Source organism: Eutrema salsugineum, unplaced genomic scaffold (genome assembly GCF_000478725.1).
Source record: "Eutrema salsugineum unplaced genomic scaffold, Eutsalg1_0 scaffold_1, whole genome shotgun sequence".
NCBI classification, from domain to species: Eukaryota; Viridiplantae; Streptophyta; class Magnoliopsida; order Brassicales; family Brassicaceae; genus Eutrema; species Eutrema salsugineum.
Window position 1 is genome coordinate 18,113,836 of NW_006256909.1, and position 24,891 is coordinate 18,138,726.

Here is a 24,891-nt window from a genome sequence, read left to right on the forward strand (position 1 = left end):
TTAAAATAAAGTGCTAATCTGTGCAAATATGTCTATAACAAATCTGACAGTTTCGTAGCATTTACCTGAATCAAAAGAGTGTATCTCGAAATATTATAATATATGATAAGTAACATTACATTAAATGTCTAAAATATAATATAAATGAAATATAATTTATTTTATTTATATTAGCTGTTTTTCTCCATTTACCGATTTGTTTTCTTAATACTGTATGTAGTCTCATATCATGTATTATAACTCATTATTAAACTTTAACTAAAAAAAACATTACCAAAAAACATTTAAAGCAAAAAAAAAACCTCAATATAATTAAATGTCAATGAAAGCTCTCTACCTTCATATCATCACCACCACCACCACCACCCACTAATATTAAGCACATGAACTTTAAAACATGCACAATCACATAAAGCTGAATTCCAAATCTAAAGACTCAACCAAACTCCTCCCTGTCCTCCATTTTAACTAATTAAGCAAAAAGGAACAATTTAGTTTAAGCTTTTATAGCTTAGACTTCATCAATCATATTTACACAAAGAGAACAGCAGAACATACATATAGCTAAATAAATATATACAAGAGGTGGACCATGATCTAATATTTTCTCCCTAAAAATCCAAAAATCTTTGACCTAACATTGAACTAACCCTGCTTTCTAACTCTCATATGTCACAATCAAAGAGTTAGGAACCTTACATAAATGCACTACTACTACCTCTCTTCAATCCAAATTTGCCAAATCAAAACCGAATCTCGGTTTAACAATGTTGAGGACGAGAAAATGGTAATAATTTCTGTTGACTCGCAATATCCTCAGCAATTTTCTTGGCATCAATGGCTGCACCGAGCAATCCAAGCTTTGTGAAACCGACCGCATACAATCCGCTATCGCCTTTCCAACCATTAGGAAATGGATTCTGCGGAAATCCATCTTTCTCGCAGAACATGTTCATCCCCTACAAAGAAAACAAATCAAAGTCAAAACAAAGTTAATTCAACATGTAAAACGTCAAATGAGTTGCCTTGTGTCAACATCAAGGAATTAAGAATATTGAAGATGTAGACGCATCATTGCTCATGGTACAGACCTTTAGCCACATGGGTACGTTGCTTTTGTAACCCGTAGCGAGTATAATGGCATCGAAATTATCCACTCTCCCATCAACAAACTCTGCCGAATGTTGCATTACCCTTTTCAACTCCGGATACACCTAAAATCAAAAATACATATATAGAAGAACAAAATTCCAGTATACTAAATAAATGGTTTAGAACAAGACTAAATAAATGTACCTTGATGTGTCCACTTCGGATTTTGGCAAGAGTGCCAACGTCCAAAACAGGAGTCTTTCCACACTTGATCTTGCGTTCCAGAGGTCCGAGTTTTGGTCGAACTAGTCCTAACCTGTCCGTGTCGCCAAGAACCAGTCGAGACATGCGTAACAAGAACCGGTCAACCACTTGCACTGGAAACCACTTTAGCAGGCTCGTGGATATGCCGAAGGTAGATATACCTAGCATTTCTTGAGGTAATACGTGCACCTGCAGCATTAGTTAACTACTCGATTAGCCTACAGAAAAGATTAATTATAAATACATGATAACATATACAAGACCTTGACAAAGAGTAAACATTTGCTTGCCTGAACACAGAGAGACTACTAAACAGTTGTGTTTAAACCCTAAAGAGTAACTAATACTGTACAGAAAGAAAATGCAAGATACTATTCTAAACATCTTTATTGTTCTTCTTACATTTATATCCTTTGAGATATCAAACATTTGTGCAAATAAAACGCAAAAGATTATTTTTTTTATTCTTACCGAGTCGCGAACCACAAGAGAAGGATGAGAATTGAAGTTGCAAAGATCTAAACAAACTTCCATCCCGGAGTTTCCACATCCCACGACCAAAACCTTCTTCTCTCTAAACATTTCGCCGCTCTTATAGAAGCTTGTGTGGAGGATTGGGCCACCAAAATCTGTCATACCATCAATCCCCGGCATCACCTCCTCCGCATTCTCCCCCGTCGCCACAACAAGCCAACGGGAAACATACTCCGTTGTCTCGGCCCTCTTTCCTCCAGCAGTTCTCACCCTCCATAACCCGCACCGACTGTCAAACTTCGCAGCTTCAACCGTCTGGTTAAAAACGGGCTTTAGGCCAAAATGTCCAGCGTAGGACTGAAGGTATTCGACGAACTGTTGTTTTGTCGGGTAAGTAGGGTAGCTTGAAGGGAAAGGCATCAAAGGAAGCTCACAGAAATGTTTAGGGAGATGAAGTCGGAGACGATCGTATGTTTTGAGCTGCCATAGTGATGCTATGCAATTAGAACGTTCTAAAATCAAACTAGAGATGTCTCTCGACTTCAAACACGCCGCCGTGGCCAGTCCAGACGGTCCAGAACCGACAATGATTGGTCCAGGGATCATAATGCACCTTGTTTCCTCCATAAACGGATCATGGACTCTCTTGCCTAACGTTTCTGTTATAAACTCCATAAGAGAGAGAGAGAGAGAGAGAGAGAGAGAGAGAGAGAGAGAGAGAGAGAGAGAGAGAGAGAGAGAGAGAGAGAAGAAAAGAGAGAGAAAGAGATCTAAAGATATGCAAGAAGTGAAGTAGGAGACTGATTTTGGATTAGGTTTATAAACCCATATGGTAAACAAAGTTCATACTCTCTTTTGTGACTCGTGGATAATTATGTCCCGAGAACAAAGGGTGAAAAGAGAGAATGAGTTTCATTGATCTTATCTAGAAAACAATTAAGAAGGAAATTTAAACCAAATAGATAAAGAGAAGATCGGATATTCCCTAGAGATTAGGAAAACTCTACGGACGAAGATTTTGTAATATTTGTTTCAAAAACAAAATAAAATAAAATTCTCTCAAGATTTGAGATTTCAATCATAGATTTCGGATTTTGAATGTTTGAGGGAAGAAGAGGTTTGCGGTTCTGAAACAAACACTTGGGGGAAGAACCAACTCTATATATGAATTGCAAAGAGAGATGAGATAGTGATGGACACATGACATAATTAAGGAGATGGATACATATGTCTATTTGTAATATGAATGTATAGGTGGATAGGTTAGTGGCATGGGCATGTTATGTTTGTTTTTTTTTTTTTACTATTACTTTATATGGATTATTTATGGGCTATTGCAATTTGATAACGAACCATTAACTAACGATTATACTTCTCTTTCCTCTTTAGGTATCTTGCTTTTGAGTTTGATAAAGGGCAGATTGCAAAACGCCAGTATTTAAAGAAAGTTAGATCATTATAAGCAGTATAGTCGGTATAGAGTTTGCGTGCTACAAAGTCAAACCAAACTAAAAGATAATGTAATACAAATGGCTAACAAACATTACATAATTAACTAATAACTGTTATAGTTTTACTTAGTTTATTACCAGGATAACCTTTAACCTAGTACGGCCTTATCTCTTGACTCAAGTCTCACTCAGTGACACTCGTCAGTATCTTGCTGGTCAGCAACCGATGCTGATGTCTGGTCTCACACCGATAGAGCTAGGCACGGGGAGTACTCGCTCATTTTCAAGTACTTACTACCCGGCTTTTGCCCAAGTAATTTGATTTGCTATTTGAATACTTGTCAACTAGAAATTGACCTGCGCTAATGGGAGAAATATTTTTGCCTTTTCAGTTAAGTAAAATACTTTTGTAAAAACAGTTATTTTGTAAAAACAATTATTTGTTATGAATATTAATATAGATGCTCATTATAAGGCCCATAACTAATATTGTATTTGTCCCACATCAGAAACTTGAAGTGATAGCTAGACCTTTGTAATACTATATATACCTCTCTTTATCTTTGGAATAAGACACACCAATTTCCTCTCTCTCTTGATAACTGTTTTACAACACGTTATCAGCGCGATCGTCTCTTGATCCGTTCTCACACCGAAAAATAAACCATGTCGAATCTTACAAATATTTATTTTGAGGTTCTTGATATCACTGGAGATAATTATCTCGCATGGGCATTAGATGCTGAGTTTCATCTAAAAGCAAAAGGGCTTGGTAATACAATTATCGAAGGAAATACAGCCGAAGAAGAGAAAAAAGCTCAAGCTATGATTTTTGTTCGCCGTCACCTCCACGAGGGCCTTAAAGGCGAATACCTGACCGTGAAAGAGCCAGAGGTTCTTTGGAAAGATCTTAAGGAAAGGTATGATCACCAGAAAACTGTGATCTTGCCTAAGGCTCGTTATGATTGGATGCATTTGAGACTCCAAGATTTTAAGTCTGTGAGTGAGTACAACTCAGCCATGTTTCGGATTACATCCAAATTGAAACTATGTGGAGAGACAATTACGGATGTTGACATGTTAGAGAAAACATTCTCTACTTTTCATGCAAGCAATGTTGTCCTACAGAAACAATACCGTGAGAAGGGATACACAAAGTATTCCCAGCTTATATCAAGTCTCTTTGTGGCTGAGCAGAATAACGAGCTCTTGATGAAAAATCATGGTCTACGTCCAAGTGGTTCAGCTCCATTCCCTGAAGCGAATGTGACATCCTATGATAGGAAAGAAGAAAACCACGCTAATAACAGAGGCCGAGGAAGTGGCTATAGACGTGGTCATAGTCGTGGTCGTGGACGTAGACAAGAGTATGGTCGAGGTCGAGGCCGAGTTTCTTTCAAGAAACCTTATTCTCACCAGAAGTGGGAAAAGAGAGATGGTAACAAGCAAGAGAAAGAAACTAATGAGAATAAATGTTACCGATGTGGAGCGAAAGACCATTGGGCACGTATGTGCCTTACACCGAAGTATTATGTTGATCTCTATCAACAATCATTGAAGCAAAATGGAAAGAAAGTGGAGACAAACTTGGTGTACGAAGATGGCGAACATGATTTTGACCATGGTGATGTAACTCACATGGAAGTATCTGATTTCCTTCCCCATGCCAAGAAGTGATTTAAAGATTCAAGATTGTTTTAGTTATGGTTTTATTTATGGTTTTATTTACATTCAAAGTTGTTGCTTGGTTTTGGTTTTTATTATAATTCTATGCATTGTTTCACTTTTAAGACATTGTTGAATTTTGAATTTGAATTTTAATTTTATTTATATTATTATCATTATGATTATGATTATGATTCATCTTATTTTATTTATTTGAAGAACAATGAATGGTGAAGATTTATGCTTGGCAGACAGTGCGACTAGTCATACCATTTTGAAAGACAATAATTATTTCTCTCATTTGATAATGAAAGAGGCTAGTGTGAGTACTGTGTCGGGTAGTGCAAAGATAATTGAAGGCTCTGGAAGAGCATATATATTATTGCCGATGGGAACGCAATTTGAAATTGATGATGCGTTATACTCTCCCAAGTCTAAGAGAAATCTTTTGAGTTTTAAAGATATCCGAAGAAATAGATATCATATCGAGAGTATGAGTGAGGGAAGTGATGAATACCTTCATATCACTAGGATTACCCAAGGCTCTAAAAAATATTGTGGAAAGACTACCCGCACTCTCCACAGGAATGTACTATACTAAGATTAGTACGATTGAGGCAAATGCCATGGTAAACCAGAAGTTTACTGAAAACCTAAGCGTTTGACACGACCGGTTAGGCCACCCCGATTCGATAATGATGCGAAAGATAATAATGAATTCATGTGGACATTCATTAAAGAATCATGAGATTGTTCCTAATGACTTCTCATGCGCTGCCTGTTCGCTAGGCAAGCTTATCATACGGCCTTCACCAGCCAAGATAAATAATGAATCGATAAGTTTTCTAGAAAGGATACAAGGATATATTTGTGGGCCGATTCACCCACCGTGTGGAACCTTCAGATATTTTATGGTTCTAATTGACGCATCTACTAGATGGTCACATGTATCCTTGTTATCAACCCGCAACTTGGCGTTTGCGAGGTTACTTGCTCAATGGATTAGATTACGAGCACATTTTCCAGATTTTCCTTTAAAGACGATTCGTCTGGACAATGCTGGTGAATTCACGTCTAAGGCCTTTAATGATTATTGCATGTCGATTGGGATAAGTGTTGAACATCCGGTAGCATATGTTCATACACAAAATGGTTTAGCTGAATCACTAATTAAGCGTTTGCAGTTGATTACTAGAGCATTACTTATGAAATCAAAACTCCCAATTTCTGCTTGGGGACATGCTATATTACATGCGGCAGAATTAATTCGCATCAGGCCAACGAGTAATCATAAGTTCTCCCCATCACAGTTGATATTGGGTCATGAACCAAATATTTCCCATCTGAAAATTTTTGGATGTGCTGTATATGTTCCAATTGCTCCACCACGGGACCTCAAAGGAGGTTGGGAATATATGTTGGATTCGATTCTCCATCGATAATTAAATTTCTAGAGCCATCCACTGGAGATTTATTTAAGGCTCGATTTGCAGACTGTCATTTTAATGAATCAGTCTTTCCAACATTAGGGGGAGAAAATAATAAGCTGGGAAAAGAAATTCGCTGGAATGAATTATCATTGTCATATCTTGATCCTCGGACTAAAGAATGTGATTTAGAAGTCCAAAAGATAATTCATTTACCGAGCTTAGCAAATGAGTTGCCAGACTCATTCTCTGACCCAAATAAGGTGACAAGGTCACATATACCAGCTGTAAATGCTCCGATTCGAATTAATGTCCAAGAAGGACAAAATCAAGTTGCTAGCGAGTCTAAGGCACGTTTGAAGCGTGGTAGACCTATCGGTTCCAAAGATAAAAATCCTCAAAAAAGAAAAGGAGCAGAAATTGGCAGTGATGAAACCAAGGATGGTAATAATATTGATGGATCTCCGGAAGAGACCATAGACATGGGACATAAAGAAATTCAGGTACCTGAGAATGAAGAGATCTCAATAAGTTATGTCATGTCTGGAATAAAATGGAACCGAAAGCAAATCGACGTCGATGAAAATTTTGCATGCAATGTAGCACTTGATGTTATGGATGAAAATGAGGATCATGAACCAACGTCTATTATAGAGTGTACACAAAGAAGTGATTGGACAAAATGGAATGAGGCAATAGGTGCAGAATTAAAGTCTCTTTCAAAAAGAGAAGTTTTTGGACCAATAGTCCGTACACCTAAAGGTGTTAAACAAGTGGGACATAAATGGGTCTTTGTGCAAAAGAAGAATAAAAATGGTGAAATTTTGAGATATAAGGCACGTTTAGTTGCACAAGGATTCTCACAAAGACCTGGAATTGATTATGAAGAGACATACTCTCCTGTGGTGGATGCAACAACGTTCAGGTTCCTTATATGTCTGGCAATAAAAGAAGGACTTGATTGGCGTTTGATGGATGTAGTCACAGCCTACTTATATGATCCACTGGATAATGATATTTACATGAAAGTTCCAGAAGGATTTAAACTGCCAGAAGCAGCAAATCCTAGTTCTCGAGAACAATACTGCATAAAGTTGAATCGATCTCTTTATGGACTGAAACAATCTGGGCGTATGTGGTATAATCGCCTTAGTGAGTATTTGTTAAAGGAAGGGTACAAGAATGACCCTATCAGTCCGTGCATTTTTATAAAGAGATTTGAGCAAGGATTTGTTATAATTGCAGTGTATGTCGATGATTTAAATATCATTGGAACTCAAGAAGAGATTTCCCATACAGTGGAATATTTGAAGAAAGAATTTGAGATGAAAGATCTTGGGAAAATCAAATTTTGCTTGGGATTGCAAATTGAGCATCTAAAGGATGGAATCTTAGTGCATCAAACGACATACACAGAAAAGGTGCTTAAAAGGTTTTATATGGATGATGCACACCCTTTGAGCAGCCCAATGATCGTAAGATCACTTGATGTGTCAAAAGATCCCTTTTGACCTCGAGATGAGGATGAAGAAGTACTTGGTCCAGAAGTACCATACTTAAGTGCAATAGGAGCATTAATGTACCTTGCGAGTCATACGAGACCCGACATATCGTTTGCTGTAAATTTATTGGCAAGGTTTAGCTCATGTCCAACTCGAAGACATTGGAATGGGATTAAACACCTATTGCGTTACCTCAAAGGAACGAAAGATATGGGTTTATTCTTCTCTAACCCATCCAAAGGAGATTTAATTGGTTTTGCAGATGCTGGATATTTATCTGATCCCCATAATACCAGATCACAGACAGGATATGTATTCACATGTGGTGGTACAGCTATTGCTTGGCGTTCTATGAAGCAAACCATTACAGCTACTTCTTCTAACCATGCTGAGATTTTAGCTATCCATGAAGCCAGTCGAGAGTGTGTATGGTTAAGGTCTGTCATTCAACATATCCGAGAAGATTGTGGTTTATTAAAAGGGAAAGAAGCTCCAACAATTATGTATGAAGATAATGCTGCTTGCATCGCTCAACTTAAGGAAGGATACATCAAAGGAGATAGAACAAAGCACATTCTACCGAAATTCTTCTTTACACATGACTTGCAGAAGAATGGTGATATTCGTGTTCTACAGATCTGCTCAAGTGATAATTTGGCAGATTTATTTACCAAGGCGCTTCCAACTGCTACCTTCAAGAAGTTGATTCAACTTATTGGATTACGACGTCTCAAGGATCTCGGAGGTACACATGAGGGGGAGTAAATGCGCGCTGCACTCTTTTTCCCTTAACTATGGTTTTTCCCACAGGGTTTTCCTAGTAAGGTTTTTAATGAGGCAGCATCTTACGCGCTTTACTATAATATCGTTATAATGGTCATCAGGGGGAGTGTTATGAATATTAATATAGATGCCCATTATAAGGTCCATTACTAATATTGTATTTGTCCCACATCGGGAACTTGAAGTGATAGCTAGACCTTTGTAATACTATATATACCTCTCTTTATCTTTGGAATAAGACACACCAATTTTCTCTCTCTCTCTCGATAACTGTTTTACAACATTATTATTATTATTATATACTTAACGATGATATTTGTTATCTCATATTTACATAATTAATGATGATTATATTATTTAGTAGATGAAATTTTGTTCCTAAAATAATTTTGGCCTAATTTACTATTAACTAAGACCTGCTATTTTGATCCATAAAAATTTATATAATTTAATTAATTAATGTATAAGATTTAGTTATATAATATTTGAGCTCCGGACCACACTTCTGGCTGGCCACACGTGATGTATTAGTTGGGTAGATGACAAAAAAAAGTTATATAATATCTTACAAATAAAAATTAATTTATTATAAAGTATTCTGTAATATCTTATAAGTTAAAATTCATTTATGTAATCATTAAACAAGTGACTTGATCCGATTTGTTACTTGCCAAAAGTCCATCACTTGACAAAATAAAATTCTTCATTATCTTTCTAAAAGTTAATTGTTTTTGGACTGGATTAAGTTTTTGAGCTTTAAAACGGGTAACAATTTTTTTGGTATTAACATGTACCAAGTATTTTTTTTATAACAAGTACCGAGTAATGGATTACAATACATGACAAGTAACAACACAAGTACTAGATATAATAATAATAATTTAGATATAATAATAATAATGATACTTGATATTTGATCCATATTTGCAATTAATAAAAGGGATTTGTTGACTTGTTACTCGAGTTTACCATGTCAAATACTTAGACTTTTTAAGCCGGGTAGGGGGAAATATGAGGTACAAGCTGAGTAATAAGTAATTATGCCCAGCCTGGGACGCAGGTCACTAGAAACAACAAATGTTTGTAAAACACCACGACCTGGAAACAAAATCACACAGATTTTAACATAAATTGTCGAACTAAACGCATAGTAAAGAATAAGCTCAACAGAAATATGTATCTGAATCCGAGGAGCAGTATGTAATACCAAAAAAATTATAACACCATCGTATTAAGAACTGAAGAATCCCTCAAATCTGAAATGAATGTGTGTGTAGTGGTTTCTATAGTCCCGCTCTCAATACAAAAATAACTAATTTTCATCTGCATCACAAGTGAGATGTGAATATCGAATTACCTAATGAAAAATATAATTTCCGTTCACAGGATCGCAAATCACAAGAATCTATGAACAATCCATCATCAAATAATAACAATCTTTTAATCAATTTTCATACAGCCAATTTTCTATTTTTCAATTAGCTTTATCATTTCACCAACTAGATAACGTACGATCTCAACTTGATAATTCATGTGACGATTTTTTTTTGACGAATTTGAGAGAAATCTCAACAGTATTACCATATAGTGTTTGATCTCGTTTGCGTGAAGATACCATTAGATGCATTTTGAAACAAAACTACATTTTTAGATAAGTTCAGACCGTCAAACTACATTCTTACCATCTGATCAATTTGAAGAAAATATATAGGAGCTGACCAGCTTTCAAATACAATTGGTTTGGATACAGTCTAACGGTTGGATATAATATTCTCGATGCACTGAAGGCATATGACACAGCCTTGAAGATGAAGCAAGCTCGACCCGCGGTCACAAAAGTGGTTCGTCCAGGAGTCTACGAACTCGCGACACTAGCTGACGAGGCGATTCCAAGATCATGGAACGCAATGCACCTGAAGAAATACTATCACTAAGGATACAGCACGACCAATATGAACTACGGGACGGCTTGATCCCTGCAAAGGGTACGTAGGCAGCCTGTCCTCGGACGGGTTTAGCTGTTCCCCCTCCTAAAAAGGGGGGGGGGGGAGTGGGTACGTATGCATACTTCTTTTACTCTACAATTTTAGCTTGCTCACTTAGGAACATCGCCACTTCGGCACATTCTCAATTCGTTTTGAATCATCTACTTATTTCACGTCTGTTCATTATCGCTTCGGCTAGTTTCTCATTCTTTCTAAATCAGCAACTTATTGTAACAAGTTCGGATTTTTTTAATTTTTTCACTCATCACTTCGGCGAGTAATCATGACCTGATTACCTCGGACCTTAATCGGTCCTCAGTTTCAGCTCGGCAAACTAAGCCACCTAACGCCTCGTCTCGTTGCTGGCCACAACGGGCAACAAATACAAAGTTCTCTAAATGGATTTTTACCACCTTTCCTAGGACGAGGGTGCAAGTTACATCCTCTACGGATAAAAATTAAGCGCGCTATACAAATATCAGACCAAAAACGTATCAGGTCGCCACGGTTTACTATCGCACACGAGAATATAAGCCGAGACTACATCGCTTTCTCTAAAACCGAAGTAAACTCCTAAAACCCGGACAAGCATAGTCATCCTCTCGGAAACGCCGGTCCATAGTCAGATTCAATGAGAATACCAATTCGTCTTTGGCTAACAAAAACGAAAGCCAAAAAGCCTCGTCGTCCTTACGGCTCGACACCATACAAAGCCAAAACGCCTCGTCGTCCTTACGGCTCGGCACCATACAAAAAAAAAACGCCTCGTCGTTTTCACGGCTCGGCACCATTCAATACAAAAACGCCTCGTCGTTTACACGGCTCGGCAACATTCAAAGCGAAAACGCCTCGCCGTAAACACGGCTCGGCATTACCAGCAAAGATTTGCCTAAACATTATCATGTAACACTCTTTTACTATCAAAGATTTGCCTAGAACCTAAACGAGGTCCTTAAAACAATTCATCCCTTAGCCCATGTTTCGGTCAAATTCGAAAATACAGTTAAGGAAGAAATCAAAATCGCTCTCAACATAACAGCCTTTGTCCTTGACAATTTTTCGTAAACATTTTTATGGATTAATGGACAAGTAAGTCCGAAAACGGCTAAGGAAAATATATTCATTAAGCGAAAATAAAGAGTCGGGTGGATAAAGCCGTCCAGGCACAAAACACATAAAAGTTCAAAAGAGAGCGGATAAAATCCTAAGTACAGAAGCAAGCAAGAAAAATTTGTGAGCCAAAACTCATGCCGCGGACTGCGTTTCATGATCGGCGAGAAGGTTCGAGGGAATCGGCGTACCCACGTTCGAGCCGTTCGGGTCCACAACGCCTAAATTGGCCGCTGTTTCTTCGAGCGGCTCGTTGCCGAGGGTGGTGTCGACCGAGTCCGGCGATACGGGAGAGTAATACAGTTCGCCCCGAATCTCGGAAGCAATACGCTCGTACGCCTCGTCGTCGGCATACTCACTCTCCCAGCTTTTCAGCTTCGCCTCCTCATCGTCAAGCGTCGGGGCGTCCGGCTTCTTCAGGTCGGCAATCATCGCAAGATTGCCCTTGATCTGTCCCAGATCGTTCTCATCATTTTTGGCCTTCTCGAGCTTGACCAAACCCTCCTCCACCTTGGCAAGGCGTTCCTGAAACTTTGCCGTCAGCTCGCGCCTCGCCTCCTTCTTCGCGCGTTTGACCTTGGCTTCGAACACCGCGTCCTTGGCCTCGATACGCCTTTTAAGCAACGCCACCTTGGCGCTTTTGGCTCTCCTTGCTTCCTCCAGGCGAATCACCGAGGCGGAAACTTTGTTAACGTCTGCTCGGAGAACTATCTTCTCCTCTTCCAACCTCGACACTCGGGTCATCGCCTCGGTGAGTTTCCCCTTCGCTGCCACGGCTTCATTTTGCGCCTCTTCCAGCTTCACCTTTGACGCCGCGGTCTCATTTCGGGCCTCGTCCAAGCGACGTTCGACCTTAGACAGGTCCGCCTCATACTCGGCCATCAGGTCGTTAATGGCCGCGACAAACTGCAAAGAACAAGCTCGCGTTAAACACTTAGCAAAAGTTTACGAAAATAAAGGAAAGCGAATAGAAATGTACCTTGGTACCACGCTCGTATGACCTCGGCCTCCTCAGCTTCTCCAGAGGAGGAAGACGCGTGTTCGCGTTATTTACACGCGAGAACATGACGGCAGAAGCGTCGGGGTCGTCAACAACCAATTTACGCGCGGCGGGGTCCCCGGGCGTCGGTTTCCGCCTCTTCTGGCTCGTCCTTCTGGACGGCGACGCCTTTCCCCTTGTCAGTAGCCAAACGTTTTCGGCTAGAGTCATGCTTCTGGACCACCGAAGTCGGTGGCCTCGGGAGGGCCAGGATGGCGGATTGCGAAGGAGTCTTACTCTGCGCCGCCGAGCCGTCCCCGGACACCTCGGGGATAATTTCGCCCGGTTCCACCTCGGGCACTACATCTCTCTCAGCCGCCTCGGCAGTGTCTCCTTCTGCGGCTCGGATCATCACATCCCCTTCCCGGCTCGGAGGGTCGGGTTGAAGGACGGCCTCGGTTTGCGCTGAGACCGCCTCGGCTTACGCCAAAACCACCTCAGTTTGCGCGCGAGCCGCCTCGGCAGCTCGTCTAGCGGCTTCCTCTTCCTCGCGCCTCTTCCTTTCTCTAAGGGCGATTACCACCATCTTCTCTCGGGTATCTCTCGAAGAACTTAAGGACGAAGAACTGACGGGGACTCCGGCAAGGATGGCTCGCGCTTTTTATACTCTTTCGAGGGTGAAGTTTTTTCTCCAATTAATCTTCCGCGCCGAAAGAGAATCTCGAACAGTAAAGAGGTCGTCGGGAATCGGGGGAAGATAGCACCGAACTGCAAAACAAAGCAAAAAAGCAAAAGTTTCAGAAAAGGAAGAGAATATGAACTGAATCTCCGAGCCGAGGCAAAGCTTCGGGTCGGCTACCAAGTGGTCCCCAAGCGGTCTTGGTTTGGTGAACGTAATCTTCGCCGACCGACGCCTCGTTCACCAAGACGTAGAAGAAGCGTTCAGTCCAAAACTGATCCTTGCTGGGAAAACCGCCAATAATCCGTCGCTTCGCCTTGTTGGAAATATAGAACCTATTTCCTTTCGGAGCTTTCCCGATTTCCAGCAAGTTCAGCAGGTGATTCAGCTCGATGTCAAGACCGCATTCGAAGCTTCGGACTAAAATGCCGATCATATGCCGTAATCCCCTCGGCATAATCTGCCCAATCGAGATCCCGTGTTTCCAAAGGTATTCGAGGATCACTCCGGGGATTGGGAACCAGAGAAAGCAAAGCTCGAAGAACGCCTCGTACAGAGTGAAGTGATTCTCTGGAGGCTTGTCGGTTCGGTCGCTCTTCTCGGGAACGACAAACTCCACCGCCTCGGATATCCCGAAGCGATGCCTCAACGCCTCGAGCGACTCAAAGGAAGAAAGCGTAGAGCCAGGCGGATCAGGCTTTAGTCTTTTAACTGGTGGCCCTCGCCCAGATGTGGAAGCGCCTCGGGACGCCATGAGACGTTCCAACTCGTAATTCGCCTCGAGTAGGTCAAAGGGAAACGCTTCCTCCTCGGCTTTTACTATGGCGCGATTAACACCTTCATCAGGAACCGGGTCCTGGGGATGGCTCGTCGAAGCCAACGGCTCGTCATTTGCAGAACCCTCGTTTGATGGATTCGCGTCATTCGACGCCTCGTCAGATGAACAATTGGAAGGGTTCGGCGAAACAGACACCTCGGAGGATTCTGTTGAACTTCTCGCCTCGGCATCTACGCGGCTCGGCTCATAATGAAAAAGCGAGTCCAACGAATCGTCGGAGCGGCTCGACATGATTTACAAGTTATACAAGAATTACAGAAGGACTCGGCGAACCTCTGCCGGAAAAAGATCTGGGATGGCGGAGACCTCGGACACCCTAGCCGGAAAATAAATAAACTAGAGAGAGAAAGAAGAGAGAAAGGAGAGCTACCTTTAGTGAAAACGAGTGAGTCTGGAGATAATGAGGAAGAGTGAAGGAGCTCACCTATTTATAGAAAAAACGAAGCGCGTGAATTCCGCGTAAACCTCGGGAAGCCGTCCAACAGGGCGTGGGATCCGCGGTGAACTGGCTATACCGGACTGCGTCGTTGGCACGCACCGAAAGATCAGGAATTTCCTCTCGGAAGACCAACAGTCAGGGTACCCAGGTTAACGAAACGGCTTGGTATAGACTCTTTCCCTCTTGAAACGCCTCGTCGTTAACGAAACGGCTCGGTATTGAATCTGTTTTGTTGAAACGCCTCGTCGTTAACGAAACGGCTCGGTATTGACTCTTTCTCTCTCGAATCGCTTCGTCGTTAATGAAACGGCTCGGCGTTGAATCTGTTTCTTGAATCGCCTCGTCGTTAACGAAACGGCTCGGCGTTGAATCTGTTTCTTGAAACGCCTCGTCGTTAACGAAACGGCTTGGCATTGACGTTCTTTCTTGAGACGCCTTGCCGCTAACAAAACAGCTCGGCACGAGCTTTCTCTCGAAACGCCTCGCCATTTGTTCGGCTCGGCATAACCTCCTCAAATCACCTCGTCATGGGCTATCACTATTAATAAAAAAAAAAAATCGCCTCGTCCTTAATCTTGCCTCGGCATCTTCGGTACCATCTCGAACACCTCGGCATCCTCGGCATTCCTTGGGAACGCCTCGGCGTCTTCATTCCCAAAACGCCTCGGCGCCTTCATTCCCAAAACGCCTCGGCGCCTTCATTCCCAGAACGCCTCGGCGTCTTCATTCCCAAAATGCCTCGGTGTCTTCATTCCCAAAACGCCTCGGCGTCTAACTCAGTGGTTTATCCTACAGTCGAAAATAATGGACCTCGTCACTCTCGCCTCCGAAACTGACGAGCTGGGGGGCTAACTGTTGGGGTCGGTTTTCACCCCAAGTAGATAAACCACCTCAGAATGGCTAAGTATGGAAGAAAGATAAGTGGGAGAGCCGTGGTCGCCAAGTGGGAGAGCCGTGGTCGCCAAGTGGGAGAGCCGTGGTCGCCAAGTGGAAGACCCTTCTCACCATGACAAGTGGAGAGCCGTTCTCACCAAGACAAATGGGAGAGCCGTGCAGATAGGCCAGTAGGGAGAGCCGTGAAAGAAGACAGGTTGACCGAGCCGCATCAAAAGAAATGGGCCGAGCCCCACTTCAACACGTTTGGGCCGAGCCGTGTATCGGTGCGGTGGGCTAGATCATGTCCCCATGGCAAGTGGGCTGAGCCGTGAAGAAGGCTAGATGGGCTGAGCCGTAAAGAAGCTTGGACGGGCCGAACCAAAGCCTTGAAAGATGAAGCCCATGGAAAACCCTAGGCGAGATGCAAAGGCGGTCAGCCGCTCGAGGCGATAAGGAAATATTCCGAAAATCTCGCCCGAGATTTTCGGCTAGGCGGTTTAGAAAGTTAGTATAAATATATGATGTATGCAATTCATTCCGCCAACTTTGGCAACCCTAAGCAATAAGGACTAAACACTTTACAGCAATAAAAATCCTCTTTTGATCTTACTGTTCTTGCGATTACCCTAGAAGTTTCAGATCCCTTAGTTTCTCTTCACAAATTCTTGGTTGTGTGAGTTTTGGCTCACACAGTCATTAGATATGTAGTGAAGGAATATAGATTTTATAGGGTATGATTTTGAAATGAAGAAATTTGTCAAAAAATTGTTAGAAAAACTTCATTTTGTCTTTTAATAGATACTTATAGTGTTAAAATAGGAATAAGAATGATTGAGATGTATTATTATTGATATTCTTTGCTCTAAAAGTTTAGGGTTTAGTGATTGACTTGTGACGCCATAAGTTTTGTTCCTCTATAGTCGTAATATGTGACCGCATAAAGATTATTTTGCGACCAACACCTGAATTTGGGACTCATTTGTTACGACTTAGCAACACTTTAGATTGTATGTATACCATTATCAAAATAGAAGTGAAAAAATGTTAATTAAAACGTTTGTGCAGAGTTTAGAACTCAATAATACAATAAACCTTCATACTTGAAGTTAATCTTTCATATTCTAAATTTTTAAAATTTTGTTTCCCAATTCTCACTAAATGTTTTGAATGTTCATATGTCTTATAAGAAATTATTTGGAAATATAGAAATCTTTCAAAAAATACTTAGCTTTCTTCATTTTATCGTTAAAATAGATTGTTATAGTGTTAAAATAGGAATAAGAATGATTGTGAGGTCTTGTTTTTGCCATTTTTTCATCTAAAAATTTAGGGTTTAGGGTATTGACTTGTGACTCTTCTCAATTAGTCCCACATTAGTTGCAATTTGTGACTGAATTGATATGATTTTGCAACTTCTTTTTGTAAAAATTTTTAGGACCATTGATGGTCCAAAATTTTGAATTATTTGTAAATTTAAGCGGTAATTATTTCCTCCATTTTATTAATTGCGACTGAATTTTGCGACTCTTTTGGAACTCCTCCGTTAAAAACAAAGACAATACAAAAACCATTCTTCCTCACTTAATCAAAATTCATTCACACACCGAAAACCCTCCTCTCTGCCTCTCTCGAAAACTCTCTTAAAGTCTCTCTCAAATCCCTCTCTCGAAATCTCTCTCAAATCCTTAATCTCCATGCCTTAATCTCTCAAATCATTTCTCGAAAATCTTTCAAAAACCTAATCTCAAATCCAAATTCAAACTCTCGAAATCTTTCAAATCCTTTCTAATGGCTTCAAAAAGAGGTAGAGGACGAGGTGTTAAAGCCGGTGGTGGAGACCGATTAAACTCCAGTGCGAGATCAAGCGGCAGAGTCGGCTCGTCGTCTCATGCCTCCTACCGGTCGTCGGACAATGCGGAGGCATCAGTGTCACATCATTCCAGACCGCCGCCGATTCTTCCTCAGCAGTATCCCCAGCAACAACCGCGGCCGGTCCAGATTCCCCAGCAACAACCGCCGCCGGTCCAGATTCCCCAGCAACAACCGCCGCCGGTTTATGTTCTCCAGCATCAACCGCCGCCACCTCCGCCTGTTTACGTTCTCCAACACCAAGCGCCTCTTCAGAATCAAGAGCAGCACCAACCGCCTCCTCAGAACAATCAACATCACCAACCGGCTCCTCCTGCTGTTAATCAAGAACCGGACTACCAACAGATGCTCGACGATATTTTGGCTCTTCCTGGCCGAGAACATTGATAACACCGTATTTTGACCACTTTTATGGATCGTTTTGAAATACTTTTTCTATGTTTTTAATTGCTTTTAAGTACTTTTCTCACGTTTTTCTAGTACTTGTAGTTCGCAGACTCTTTTCAGGTAACTTAGGGAAAAACTTAACAAAATGGATAGAAAACCAGATTTCAGCTCAGAGTCAAACCGTCAGAAGTTCACCCCTGATTGAAGGCCTTCTCACCGTCTGATCCAGCTAATATTTGGAGACCTTAAAGATGGAAGTATCAGCTTTCCAGTGCACTTTACATCTTGGCAATCCAACGGTTCAATCAAAAGATACGTGAAGAGCAAGATGTCCCGTAAACCAGCCGGCAAGCACTTCCACCCGCGGCCAACAAGCAATTTCCCGCGGTCAGGAGCATCCTGACCGCGGCAAACCATACATTCCCCGCAGTCACAGCACTCCCGACCGCGGCCATCAACCTCCGAGCCTAAAAGCCCATTTCTGAAGCCCACATTGATTCCCTCATTTGGAGAAACCCTAAGTGACGTCCAGAGAGGTCTTGAGCACTATAAATACATGTCTTAGGAACCCTAATCCATATTCTATCTTTCTTATTGTTTTAGAATACTTTTAAGTTTTAGGTTTTAGGGAGAGAGAGATTTGTTCTCTTGAACCTTTGTTCTTTCTTTTTCAATTTCGGTTTCTATTCTACTTATTATTACTATGCTTTTGATTTCGTTCATTATGTCTGAGTAGTTTTATTGTTGGGATTAAGGGATTTTTGATGGGGATTTATATGTTCGATGAGGATTCCATGAGCTTTTGAGCCGAATCTGAGAAATTTTTCTTCTGAATTCGTTTTTACTGCATGAGAGTAGCGTCATGAACTACAATCTGATCCAGATGCTTGGTGACACGAAAGTGTTCATCAGGTATCAGATCTAGTTTGGGAGAGCAAAACAAACATAGGAGTGGAAACCTACCTATGGGCGATTTGTGAATTAGGACGAGTCTTAAACATAATGCATCTCTTCTCTTCCAGGGCTAGAGTGGAAACCTACTGGTCAGGGTTGAGAGAGATAGTTGTCTATGATCACGACAGTGGCGTATTCATACGTCCGTGACTCCAGTTCGAAAAGTTTAAGCTAAGATCTTACAAAATTTCCTCTCTAGCAATGTTTTGAATCGTTCGTACCCCTGAGAAAACTTCCCTGAAGCCCAACGCCTTCTTCCTTATTGTTTTACACCGTTTTTCTTTAAAGCTTTAGTTCAATATTGTCTTTCCTTTTTAGTTCATTTTCATTTAAGCATTAGAATATCCATTTTTATCATTTTTAGTCATTTTCATTAAGTTTAGTTATTACGTCATTTAATTCTCGTATTCTCTTTTAATATTTCGTTTTTACATTTTAAACACACTACCAAACCCCCACTAAACCGTTTTTTGTTCTAGACTTCCTTACTTAATACTTATTTCAAAGGCTTTTTGCAGGAAAAGATCCTCCTTCCCTGTGGATTCGATCCCTAAGTACTACAATCGATCAGCTGTGCACTTGCAGCTATTGATTTCAATTAGGGTAAAACTTGACACCCACACATCAAGTCACATCAAACATCTACCCATCTTGAGTCCACATCCTCTACTCGATGTCCAAACCACATGGTTAGTGTTCTACACACAAATCCCAACTTGTTTTTTGTCTTTGCCTTAGTATATTTGACTTAGTATTTTTGTCTTATTGTGTTTATATTTTGTTTAGTATTTTTGTCTCTGACTCTTTTGATTTTCATGTCAAGGTTTAACCGGGACAAAGGCAAATTGTCTCGGGTCATTGCTGGCATCTTCCGAAGGAAGTTTGATGGTCCTTACTACAGTTGGAAGAGAACATCTATAGCCGTTCAAGAGAGATATTTCAGAACTTTTGCCATAATGTCTTGCTGCTGTTTTCATTGTTTGATTGTGTTATCTCACTAATACATATTGTTTTTATTGTTTTATCTCACTAATACATATTGATTCTCTTGTTTTGATGTGTAGCAGAAGTACAATTGGGATATTGGCCTGACTGACTTGGTCAAACAAGGATTCTTGAAGAGGGCCAAAAAAAGGATGAAAGGCATTGTCTCTCAAGCTAAAAACAGTGGCGAGAGACCACCTTGGATTGCCTCGAAGCTTTTGGACTCAAATGTGGGCTCATTGGGACACTCCTGATGCAATTGAGAGGAGCTCCACTGAATCACAGTGCCGTAACTCAAACCGTGGTGGACTTGGAGTCCATAAACATGTCTCCGGCCAGAAATCCCACTTGACAGTTCAACAGGAAATGGTAAAGGGTTATAACTTTTTGGATTTTGAGTTTTTGGGTTATGAGTTTTCAATTTGTCTGATGATTTGTCTTTGCTTCTATCATCATAGGAGGAAGCATTAGGGCGTCCCGTGTCTCTTGGTGAAGTGTTTATGAAAACACATACCAGAGCAGATGGCACATTCGTTGATCGAAAGGCTGAGAAGGTAGCTCAGGCTTATGAGAAGAACTTAGAAGAGCTTGTGAGTGAACTGGATGTGGACGGTCCAGACACTTCAGATGATTCTTCCCAACAGTCTACACATCAGATCCTAACCGTTGAAGAAAAGGATGATATCTTCCTTAAGGTAATTTCGATTTTTTACTTCTTCTTAGCATTTTTAATATTTTTCTTTTGAACAGCAATATACTTGATGATGATTATCTGGTTTTGATAATCATCTTCTTTTATTTAGTTTCTTTGGACTTGATAATGTCTATGTCGTGGATTAGTTGCCGCTTGTGTTTTGTTCTGGTTCATGTTGGTTTCGTTTTGTGTTTTTATAGTGTTCTTGTTGGATTTGATAGTGTTCTGGTTCATGTTGGTTTCGTTTTGTGTTTTGGTAATCATCTTCTCTTGTTTTGGCTCTTCTGTTTTTTGCTTCTTGTTGGTTCTTGTTGCCGCTTGGTTCTTGTTGGTTCATACATGAGTCGCTTGGTTCTTGTTGGTTCAGGGATGAATCGCTTGGTTCTTGTTGGTTGATCATAAGATTTCTGCTGAGATCAGTTGTTGTTTTTGTTGTTGTTTTAGTCTACTGTAATAGATGACAAGGGACACCCTTATGGACTTGGTGCAATTGGAGAGACAGTCACCGGAAAAAAAAAGGAAAGAGACTTGTTATGCAAGCTCTTCCTCATCAATCCTAAAGATGCAGGAACAACTCAAAGCTGCTCGTCAAAAGATCGCCGAGCAAGAAGCTGAAAATTCTTGACGTGACGAGGAGGCACGAGCTGCTCAGAAACACTTGGAGTTGCTCTTCTCATATGTCAAAAACAAGGATCCCGCCTTTGCATCGTTTTTGGCTTCTCAAGCAAACACCTCAGCAGCCACAACATCAGCAGCCGCAACATTAACAGCCGCACCAGCCAATGCAACAGCCCCTGCACCAGCCACTGCACAAACCAATGCACCAGCCCCTACACCAGCTGCTCTCTCAAACGATTCCTCACCCGCACCAAACTCTTAACTCTATGAATTAAACTTTTAAGTTCTATGTTCTTTTCCTTGTGTCTTTTTTTTTGGACTAAGCAATCTATGTAACATATTTTGGGATTTGAAACTCTTTTTTTGTTGACTAATCTGTCAAGTTTTTAGTTCATATTCGTATTAATATTTTATTTTTAGGTTTTCAATAATTAAATTTAGATTTAATTACGGTTTTAGATAAATGACCATAATGAAATTAGTTAGTAATAAGCGGCGCATTTGCAACCAAAAGGTATAACAATTGTCCTAAATCAATCGCAAACTCGGAACCAATTTGCGACTCGATGAAAATTCAGTTACAAAGATTTAGTCATTAAATAGTCGCAAATCAACGACTACATAATGGTCCTAAATCAGTCGCAAATTTGGAACCAATTTGCGACTCGATGAAAATTCAGTCACAACGGTTTAATCATTAAATAGTCGCAAATCAACGACTACATAAGGGTCGCAATTATACGACTTTGGGAAAGAGTCAAACATTAGTCGCTAAATATTATGTCACAATTTACTCATTAATAAACAACCAATGTTGTTAGTGTCAATTATGTCGCTAAATATAGTCGTTACAATATGGTCCTTAATAAACAACCAATATGTGTCGTGGCACTTTTGTCGCTAATATACGACTACATTTCTACGTCATAAGGGTCGCAAATCAACGACTACATAAGGGTCGCAATTATACGACTTTGGGAAAGAGTCAAACATTAGTCGCTAAAATATTATGTCACAATTTACTCATTAATAAACAATCAATGTTGTTAGTGTCAATTATGTCGCTAAATATAGTCGTTACAATATGGTCCTTAATAAACAACCAATATGTGTCGTGGCACTTTTGTCGCTAATATACGACTACATTTCTACGTCATAAGTTAGTTGGTAATTTGCGTCTAATTTGCGACCGTTCAATTTTCCGATGAAATATTAGCGACTCTTTCAAATAGTCCTTATATAGTCGTAAATAGGGTATTAGCGACCATTTAAGGACGATTTTTGTGGTTGCAAAGAGTGTGTTTTCTTGTAGTGATAACAACAAACAATTATGGGGGGTGTATGATATTAATATAATATTAAATAAAGAAAAAATATAGATAATTAATTATGTGTTAATGAAAGGGGTTTTGTAGTCATTTTTAGTGCTTCAAATAGTAGAAAAGTGTATTTTTTGTAATAAAAACTCTAAAATGTTTATTTTGGACATTATAAACTCAAAAGTATCTCATATGGTAACACACTCAAATAATATAGATAAGTTATTGTGTGTTAATGAAAAGGGCTTTTAGTCATTTTTAATGCCCAAATAGTTGAAAAGTGTTTTTTTGATAATAAAAATTCAAAAGTTTCTGTTTTAGACGTTATAAACTCAAAAATGCCCCAATTGATAACACTCTTAAACAAAAATGAATAACTGATCGATTCAAAGATACCAAGCTGGACCGAACTGAGAATCGAATGCATTTTGAAATGTCACCGGTTGGATGAAATCAAAATTCTCAGTTCGGTCGCGTTTTGGGCCGAACGTCGAGGCCTAATGAAAATGATGGTGTGGTCTTTTATACATAAAGACAGTTTTCTTTTCTTGGTTGTAAGTCGAACATTGACGTAGCTTGCAATGCCTTAGTCTTTTTTGAAGCTTTTCGAGAAGGCATCATCTCAGACTAGTCGGTTTACCGTCTTCCTTAACTTGAAATCTGGGACTCTATTTGTGTACTCATCAATCCATCATTAATAATGACTGAAATTAAAAAAAAAAATTAAAATATTCCGAACTAAGATTCACCTATTTTTATTTTTATAATTCATTACCAAAATAAATAAAAACTATGGGCGATATTTATTTATGTATTTTAATTAGTTAAGAAATCTATATAGGATTTAAAATTAATCTTTCTTTTTGTAAATCTGAGCAAATTTGGAGGTTTTACCTTGGATTTGATTCTTTATATTTTTAACATGAAAATTCATTCAAATCCACTAAAATATTTTCTGAAATCAAATTGATAAGTAATCGGTTGAATAGAACGTGATTAAAAACTGAATTTTAAAATCATAAAACCATAACGCTGAATCTGAAAACGAAAACGAAATTAAAAATTACATAACCAATAACACTATATTTAGTTTGGAGTTCCAAATCCAGTAAAATACATAAACCCAATAACCCCACTAAAATACAGCCACACAACAGAAAATACGATCTTAAAAAAGTATATAGACAACAACCAAAAAAAAAAAGAAGAGAGTTATAGGAGAGATCATCATAACAAACTTTTACATCAATGTTTCTGACCACCCTCCACCGTAGGATCTAACTCCAAACACCGTAGGGTGCAGTGATTGAACGGCCGCTCTGGCGTGCTCGAGAGGCTGAGTGCTAAAGAAATCCGAGTAGACCTCCATGAAAAATTGCTCAACCACATCGAGGTAAGCAGCACAACGAAGACGAGAGTAGCAATGCAGAAACTCTCTAACATCTGAGACATGCTCCTCATCGTTTATTATATCATCATTCATCATCTTCTCCATCTCTTCCAGCCTTCGACGAACAATCTCAACCTTCGGTTTGGAAAAGAGTGTCTCGTCTCTATCTCCTCTTCTTGGTGGTTGTGTCAAAGCTCTGTTTTTGGTCACATAGTCTCTGGCTTTAGGTTGAAACTGCTTTTGTATAGATGATGATGATGATGTGATGATGTTGGGGTTTGGGTAATGATGATGAGGATTGTTAGTGGAGGTATTGTTAGGTGTTTTGGGTAGTTTATGATAGGTACCATTGTTGGAGAAGAATGATTTGAAGTTGTCGATAGTTTTTTGGAAGAATTTTCTTGTGTTGGAGATTGAGCTTCTAAGAGCCATCGCCCTTTTCTTTTCTTCAAAAGATTGAGAGACAGATCTGTTTTCTCTTATTACTTCTGTCTTCTTCTTTGAGTTTGGTGAATTGTCCGTAGAAAGCTCTTTGCTTATATTAAAGAGGAATACTACTTAATGAACATGGTTTAGTTTATTTTTTATTTGCAAAAATCGGTGGATGACTTTTAAAAATATATCAAAATTAATGTATTCTATTGACGGCTTAAGAAATACATTAGCATCTACCAAAATTAATCACTCGTGTTATTTCTCTTGACGGCTTAAAAAAATGGGATCATATATATCCTTAAAGATGTAATAAGTAATGTATTCTTACGCAGGCAAACATCAATTACTACTGGTAACAACATTTGATAAATGAAGTATTATAATGTTATATATTATTGTCTACTCCTCAAAACGGTTATCATATATAGAGAATTACACAAACAATTGAGAAAAGATTAGCGGTAACTAAGAACACTTTCAGTGGTGAGAGATCTGGAGTTTTCTTAAATAAAGTACAAATATTTTCAATATATTTTAATTTGATGGTTTTTAAAGTGTTTGTAGAGGTTCTCAATTAAGAACCTTTTGTGCTCAAAACTCTACTATTTTAGAAATCCACTATACACAGATAGTTTTTTCTGTTAATGTAAGATAACATTGAGATAACACCAATACTA

General features: G+C 39.7%; 3 protein-coding genes across 3 annotated transcripts; 1 reads left to right on the forward strand and 2 right to left on the reverse strand.

Annotated features, from left to right (window-relative positions):
* Positions 1-761: 761 nt before the first annotated feature.
* On the reverse strand, positions 762-2,505 carry LOC18030311 (indole-3-pyruvate monooxygenase YUCCA2). Its single transcript, XM_006414877.1, has 4 exons — positions 1,828-2,505; positions 1,297-1,545; positions 1,092-1,214; positions 762-959 (listed from the first exon to the last, which is right to left on the reverse strand). The coding sequence occupies exons 1-4, from the start codon at positions 2,503-2,505 to the stop codon at positions 762-764; spliced, it is 1,248 nt and encodes a 415-aa protein (XP_006414940.1).
* A 1,442-nt stretch (positions 2,506-3,947) lies between these two features.
* On the forward strand, positions 3,948-4,958 carry LOC112082113. The gene has a single exon (XM_024149213.1). The coding sequence runs from the start codon at positions 3,948-3,950 to the stop codon at positions 4,956-4,958; it is 1,011 nt and encodes a 336-aa protein (XP_024004981.1).
* An 18,499-nt stretch (positions 4,959-23,457) lies between these two features.
* LOC18030312 lies at positions 23,458-24,301 on the reverse strand. Its single transcript, XM_006414878.2, has one exon. The coding sequence runs from the start codon at positions 24,209-24,211 to the stop codon at positions 23,630-23,632; it is 582 nt and encodes a 193-aa protein (XP_006414941.1). The 5' UTR covers positions 24,212-24,301; the 3' UTR covers positions 23,458-23,629.
* Between the last annotated feature and the right edge of the window lie 590 nt (positions 24,302-24,891).

Coding starts and splice junctions, on each gene's coding strand:
- LOC18030311 (XM_006414877.1), bottom strand. CDS start 2,505: ATGGAGTTTATAACAGAAACGTTAGGCAAGAGAGTCCATGATCCGTTT. Junction 1,546..1,827: donor CTCTTGTGGTTCGCGACTCG/GTAAGAATAAAA, acceptor CTAATGCTGCAG/GTGCACGTATTACCTCAAGA. Junction 960..1,091: donor ACGTACCCATGTGGCTAAAG/GTCTGTACCATG, acceptor TTTTCTTTGTAG/GGGATGAACATGTTCTGCGA.
- LOC112082113 (XM_024149213.1), top strand. CDS start 3,948: ATGTCGAATCTTACAAATATTTATTTTGAGGTTCTTGATATCACTGGA.
- LOC18030312 (XM_006414878.2), bottom strand. CDS start 24,211: ATGGCTCTTAGAAGCTCAATCTCCAACACAAGAAAATTCTTCCAAAAA.